Raw genomic sequence first — 7,707 nt, 5'->3', positions numbered from 1 at the left:
TAAATATGGTACCAACTATGGTTCACACTCCTATGCCTAGAATGGGGGTGTGACAAATAATAATAATAATAAACATAAACTTATTTAATTTGTAAAATTATTATTTTCATACTTTTAGCATATTAGGTTCTTTCAACATATTAAAATTCCGATTGAATATTGTTTATACGTCTAAAAAACGGTGCAATGTATAAATTTTCATAGTTTTAGCGTTGTTAAATCAGTTTGGTTAGAATATCATGTATTAAATGACCTCTAGATTAGCTTATTTACTTTCCATATGATGAGCGCCACTTAAAGTTGTAGGAATTAATTAGACAGTTGGTATTGGTAACTACGAGACTTGAACCCACACCTGTTGAAAAAATAAAACCTTATCTAACTCCTTAATACAGTGATATCCGGCCATAGGCCTTACGCGAAGACCCTTTGGTAGAAGATCTATTATTAATTAATGATGTTAAAAATTTGACAAAAGTATTTTATGTAACATTAAAATAACTTATTTAAATAAATATGCACAAAATATTATATTTCGTTTTTATGTCATATGAAGTGTTTTTGGAAGATCATGTTATTCTAATTTATACATACATTAAATGGGCCAATACTCTTAAATGGGTTACCACAAGCCCAGATCCCCAGCATTAGCCCATTCTAATTATGATTTTTTTTGGTAAATATAATATATATTTTATTTATGTTTTTTAGGTTTTCCTAAAGCTTATATTTCTCTGAATACTTTCTCTTTTTATCAAACTCAAAATAACCGAATAAATGATTTTTGTTGGTCATAAAATAACTTACATTATAAATTTTGAATGATTTAACTTCTAATATTCTTTTGCTGGAATATATATTTTTCTTTGAGCAATAGATGTAGGAATAATCGTTTTCGGTAAAGTTTTGAGGTTCCGGTACGGTATTTTCCGGATTTTGCACTAAATACCGGTACGAAAGCGAACATTTCAGTACCGATACCAAATATTTCAAAATTTCGGGATCGTATCCCGAGCTCATCCCTAAATAGATGTATCATGTATGTATAAGATTGCGTTGTCGTAGCATTAGGTGCAAGACTCACTACTTTTACTTTTGGGGACACTCAACAAATCCAGGGCCTTATTCTAAATAATATAAATAATGGCTAGTGAAGAGTGAACTGTTTTTTTCTTTACATCCCAGCCATACAAAGTCTTTGAGATTAAATCTCAGTCGTGTAAAGTAACTTATATGACAGTTACTCACAGTCTCTTTCCTATGGGCAGTTACCAAATTCATCTAAAAATTCTCCCAAAGTGTCGTTACGATTATATATCAGGCTCACCATCGTTCGTTTTACCCATTATAAGCGGACCCACAACGGGATAAATACGTTAATATATCATATTAATTTTAAACATCATCTGAGGTCATACAATCAAAATATAAACACTTTATGCCGAACCTTTTTCGCCTTTTCAGCCAACCTCTTTATGTCTATTGCAACAGCATAACATCTCATCAACTCGTTTACAATCTCGGGAGCATGACACTCAACATACACCTCCAAAAACCTCTTTTCCGTCATCCTCAAAGCCGTGAACAGCTTGGGCCCGTTTACACACGGGCGCAGGCCCATATCATCAATCTTCGCAGCTAAAGTCATACGCGGTTTCAACCTCGTTTCCAAGTTATTATAAAGCAAAAACGGGTAATCAAGCACAACTCGAGCCGGTTGCTTCATTTTCGCCACCAGAAAAGTCATGTTTCGTTGAACTTTGTCGACCGATAAACTCAACACGAGTGGCGACATACCCACGAGCCGAAACGCCTCGTCTTCCAAAAGCCCAAACTTTTCAAGATTCGCTATTTTCTCACGTATGGTTTCGAGGCGCGAGATTGCCATAATCGTGACAACGTATTTATACAATTTCGAGTCTTTTGAGATTCTCATTTTTTTAATGTAATCCAACTTTTCGTCGTTTAATGATGATCTAGGTATTATAGTCGGTTGGGAAAGAAACATTATCGTTAAGTCTTGACCCGTTATACCCATCGATTTGTACAATGCAACGGTGGGTTTAATCATCTTTTCCAAATCATAAGTGAGAATGAAAGGGTTTCTAAAAACGGCTTTTTGAAAGGCTTCCTTTGACCGGAATAAGCGTTGAAGGTACCGAACACGTTCATCAGGACAATGGTTGACTCTGCATTTTAAAAGACGGGGCCTGCGGCTAATCATTTGAACCAAACCTGACGGTGTGAATCCGAGATCTTGAAAAAACTGAAGCTTTGATTGCAGATTATCGAGTCTTGACTTGTGCAGTGATGGCACACGTTCGAGAATTTGGGATATTTGTTTGTTGTTGAATCCTCGTGCTTTGAATACGTCTTCACAAGTCTAGGGTGCATCCTTCACCTGAAGAAGACATTAAACAGATTAATTTCAAGTTTCACATTTACTCTATATAATATGAACTTAGTGTTTGTATGCGAGAAGCGCACAAAAGCAACAAGGTCCAATTTTCGTACACGAGGCGCAAGTTTTTTATATAAATATTATTTATATATATATATATAGGGTAAGGATCCTAAGAGAACCATTCGAAAATTAAGAACCATTTTGGACCACTAAAAAAACCTCTAAAATATTTAAAAAATTATAAAACAAAAACTTAAAAAATGTAAAAAAACAAAATTCTTATATTTCATTCCGGTTTCATATAAAAGAAAAAGAAAAAAAAACTTTGTATTATACACGTGTGTAATTTCATTAATCTCTAGTTACGTAATGTACACATATGTACATTATCATTTACCTTAAATTGTCCATATGTGTATAAAAAAAACATGTATGTACATATTATACATATATGTATAATTTGGCTACACCGAGACGGTTTTTTTTTATGAAACCGGGATGATAAATAAGAATTTTGGTTTTTTTATTTTGTTTTATGATTGTTTTTGTTATTTTTAGGTTTTTTGTGGTCCAAAACGGTTCCCAAAGTTCTCAATTTCAAAATAGTTCTCACATGATCCCAATCCTATATATATATATATCATAGGTTTTTACTTTTTAGCATCATTTACCCAAAATTTAAGCTATAAATAAACCATAGTTATCAAAAGCGTTACGCGACTTAAGGCGCATAGGCATCACCTGGGGCAAGGCGAAAAAAAACGCACTTAAATAAAAAATTAAATATATATTTTGTTTATAAAAAATAATACTATTCTTGAAATAAAATAAACAAAAGCTATTATATAACATTAATATCATCTAATTAGTACCAAAGTTTCAAATGTAATTCCAAAAACTTAGATAACAAAATGTATCAATATAATTTTAATAGTACTCCTTGTGTTTCTTTTGCTCGGGTTTTATCTTCTCATGTTCTTGGCATAGACGGTGCCTAAGCGCTCGCCTAGAAGCTAGAAGCGCATTTATCAAGCCTCGCCTGAAAAATGGGCCTAGGCGCAAGAAGCAAGGGCTTTTAATAACTATGTAATAAACCTGATATAAGATTTAGTATATAAATTACCTAAACGTACAGCCTAAAAAGCATATGGTACAACATTCTGAAACATAAAAATGACCCGTGTGCAAAAGATGCACGCCTCACCCGCGCTTTTTGGACATTGGTCGCCTTGTGTAAGCAAAAAACGACAAAGTCATCGCCTTGTGTCGCTTTGCGCTTCGGTGCATTAAAACGTAATTTTTAAAACCAAGAATATGGATTTATACGAATATGCAATGGATGAAACAAATACCTTCATTTGAAGCGTTGGTTCATCGGTTAACCCTAAACATGTTGAAAAAGACGCCTTAGATACATATGTAGTTAAAGCATGATCATCACCAATGACATGACTAGCCTTATTTGCCAAATGGTCTTGGTTAAGCAACACACCGAACCATCTCTCCTGCAAATGACATAGAACACATCAACATGATGTAAATGAACTACTGACATGAATCAATCAGCATATAGCTCCAACTAGGGTGCAAAACGAAACTAACCGAACCGAGCCGAGCCAAGCCCGAGCTAGAATAGAATAGGCTCAAGCTCGTCTCGTTTTGACTTACAAGAGCTCAAACTCGGCTCGTTTTGAGTTTTTTTCTAAAGCTTGAGCTTATTATTATTATTATTATTATCAATTAATCTATAAAATTTTCACACATTTTTATATATTTTAAAATTATAATTTTTATTTGTTTTAATTTTAACTTTTATATATAACATAAGATATACTATTTAGTTATTTTATCAAACTTTTATATATAGTAAATATTATATAAACAAGAGGCTCTAGGGCTGTAAGCGAACCGGATGTCTGGAGGGAAGTTCGTTTACGTTCATCCATTTAATAAACGAACCCTATATGGACAAAATATTTGGTCGGTAAGCTTAACGAGCGAATACGGACACAGGTATCGCTCATTCAACAGTGTTCGTTTACGTCCGTCTGATCACCTTCGCCTGATTAAATTCGTTTATGTCTGCCCATCCGGTAATGTGTGTATTAATATTTTTTATTTATTTGTGATTACCATGTTAAGTGTGAAGTTTTGGTTATTATTATTATTATTATTATTTTTAGTGTGTATTTATGATTATTATTTTTGAAATTAACATGTAATCATTTATGTTTGTTTGTCCAATAATGTTCATTAGTGTCTGTTAGTAGGGTTGTAAATGAACCGAACGGACACGAACAAGGCCTTGTTCATGTTCGTTTGTTAAGGAAATGAATGTGTTCACGAACAAAAATAAAATCGGCGGAGCCTATAGATTAAGATCAATGTATTCGTCAATGTAAATAATAAAAACCGGTAACCGAACCGAACGAACACGAACAATGGTGTGTTCGTGTCTGTTCATTTAACTTTAAACGAACACGAACACTTAGTCGAATAAATATTTATGTTCATGTTCGTTTATTTAACTTTAAACTCAATTCCTTAAAGACCGGACACAGACACGAATTAATGAGCCGTTGCGTTTGTCCGACAAAAGCTTAATTTAAAGCCCAGGCTCGTTTAAGCTCGGCTCCATTTGGGAACAGCAAAACGAAACCCTAGAAACTGAGGAGTAATATAATTGGTAAATAATATTTGTGTAGGTCCCTCCGGGGGCGTTGCAGATCGATACGAGATCCGCACGAGGTCTAGGAGTGCGGAATCCTCCTAGACTCGTTAAAGGTGTACAAGATGAAGAACACAAACACGTACACGAATAAATACAAGAACGGGATAAACAAATCTGCAGATTCTTTATAATAATAATTAAACAAACACGTTACATACCGTAACATAAACAGAAACACGTCCGACCCGAGGTGAGCTCTACCTCGGGTCGTCCCTAACGACACTCTCTCTCTGTTTGTTCTCTCTCGACACTCAAACTGTAACACACACTAATTCCTGGATTCACTAAACCTAAACAAGACACACGTATATATATATATAAAACATTCTCGGGCCTGGGCTTCAGTAGGCGAAGTTGTGCTAACTTCGCCTATGGCGAAGTTGTTCTAACTTCGCCTAAGGCGAAGTTGTGCTAACTTCGCCTGTGGCGTTCCGCTGGTCAGAATTGCATAGCGACGGTCACAAAATGCACCAACAGTCTCCCCTTTGACCGTTGCTCTCAATTCTAACAAACACAAAAGATCATCTGTTACACGACATGCACCAACAGTCCCCCTCTTAACTGATGATTTTCTGTTTGCAGTCAACCAGCCGTGTCTGAATCTGTCCTGTAGCTTCACAAATCTACCAATCACCCAGCATATTCCATATCAGATCTCCCCTTCAGTGTAAGCTTCTCCGACTATAATGATTGAGGTCTTTGAAATGCATGCATCCTCGTGCCAATAGATCATCTCAACCAATCACGTGAGTCCATCTGACTTCACCAACACGTGAAGTTGGGCTTCCTCCACAACTTCACCAACTCGTCGGCATACGATAAGGTTTAATCTTCAACTACTCAACATCAAGTGATCAATTTCATCACAAAACCACCTTGACAGAATCTAACACATGACCATTAATTAATCCGAAGCATCTTCAATCACCAGGGATAACGATCAAGAACATAAACACTTTAGTTCCCGATTAAATCCAACTTGTTCCAGAATTTTCACTCTAATAAATAAGCATCACGTTTCAGGATCCAATTCTCGAACGCCTTGAAAATAACATAAATAATATGCTCTGACCACTTTAGTTCCCGATTAAGAACATAAACACTTTAGTTCCCGATTAAATCCAACTTGTTCCAGAATTTTCACTCTAATAAATAAGCATCACGTTTCAGGATCCAATTCTCGAACGCCTTGAAAATAACATAAATAATATGCTCTGACCGCAATCCAGTAATGACAAAAACCTTCAGTTCAATTTGACTTTCTTCAGTTGGTCAACCTCGAACAACAACAATTTCATTGCCCACAAACACCCAAATATGTGTCAATATCCAGTTTCAATCAATATCCCATTCACAAACTCAACTCCAAATCCAGAGTTGACACGTATTTGTTCACACGTAAGACCAAGAGATAACAAGTTTCACTCGTTGACGGAACAACGTCTTCGGTCTCACAATAATTGTGTACACCTGGCCATACAGACGAAATCACCAAAATACTTTTTTTTTTTTTTTAACTTCGCCTAAAGTCAACTTCGCCTGTTCATAACTTCGCCTGGCTATAACTTCGCCTGTCCATAACTTCGCCAGACCTTATATCTTCGCTGAAACCCTACGAACAGTGACGGCAACTTCGCCTGATGAACAATAACTTCGCCTGCGGCGCTGTTCGGCCAGAAACGCACAGAAACGTGCCACAAACACCAAAACGCAGATCTCGAACCATAGCATAAGAGCCTAAGGCTCTGATACCACATGTAGGTCCCTCCGGGGGCGTTGCCGATCGATACGAGATCCGCACGAGGTCTAGGAGTGCGGAATCCTCCTAGACTCGTTAAAGGTGTACAAGATGAAGAACACAAACACGTACATGAACAAATACACGAACAAATACAAGAACGGGATAAACAAATCTGCAGATTCTTTATAATAATAATTAAACAAACACGTTACATACCGTAACATAAACAGAAACACGTCCGACCCGAGGTGAGCTCTACCTCGGGTCGTCCCTAACGACACTCTCTCTCTGTTTGTTCTCTCTCGACACTCAAACTGTAACACACACTAATTCCTGGATTCACTAAACCTAAACAAGACACACGTATATATATATATATAAAACATTCTCGGGCCTGGGCTTCAGTAGGCGAAGTTGTGCTAACTTCGCCTATGGCGAAGTTGTTCTAACTTCGCCTAAGGCGAAGTTGTGCTAACTTCGCCTGTGGCGTTCTGCTGGTCAGAATTGCATAGCGACGGTCACAAAATGCACCAACAATTTGTACGGATTGAAATGAACTTACAGTGAATAATAATGATGATAGAAGAGTTGTGGTTCTTGATTTAAGACAAATCGCCATTGTTGTTGCTGCCACAATGGTTTGCCTACAGCCTATTGTTTGTATAAACTGGGTTTTAATTTAATAATTTTTTTTAGTTGCCTGCAATAATACAATCCTGAACGTCATCGGTCACAACTTTCACAATAATTGTTTTTATCGGACAATCGATAAAAATTAAGTTTTTTCTAAATTTTAAATTAATATTTTAGGGCTTTTGATCGAAATGATTA

General features: G+C 36.1%; 1 protein-coding gene and 1 long non-coding RNA gene across 2 annotated transcripts; both read right to left on the bottom strand.

Moving 5' to 3' along the window:
* Nucleotides 1–1,371: 1,371 nt before the first annotated feature.
* On the bottom strand, nt 1,372–7,506 carry LOC143624422 (uncharacterized). The gene is made up of 3 exons (XR_013152109.1): nt 7,439–7,506; nt 3,757–3,909; nt 1,372–2,401 (listed from the first exon to the last, which is right to left on the bottom strand). It is a non-coding gene; the product is annotated as an uncharacterized LOC143624422 (long non-coding RNA).
* Nucleotides 1,421–2,224, bottom strand: LOC143624451 (transcription termination factor MTERF15, mitochondrial-like). The gene has a single exon (XM_077095104.1). It carries the CDS (start codon nt 2,222–2,224, stop codon nt 1,421–1,423), a length of 804 nt encoding a protein of 267 aa, XP_076951219.1.
* Nucleotides 7,507–7,707: the final 201 nt, after the last annotated feature.

The sequence above is a fragment of the Bidens hawaiensis genome, unplaced genomic scaffold (genome assembly GCF_021521415.1).
Source record: "Bidens hawaiensis isolate Kalapana, Puna unplaced genomic scaffold, B.hawaiensis_p1.1 tig00003781_1, whole genome shotgun sequence".
In the NCBI taxonomy this organism is placed as follows: Eukaryota; Viridiplantae; Streptophyta; class Magnoliopsida; order Asterales; family Asteraceae; genus Bidens; species Bidens hawaiensis.
Note: the sequence above shows the minus strand (reverse complement) of the source record. Positions and strands in the feature narration are given on the sequence as shown.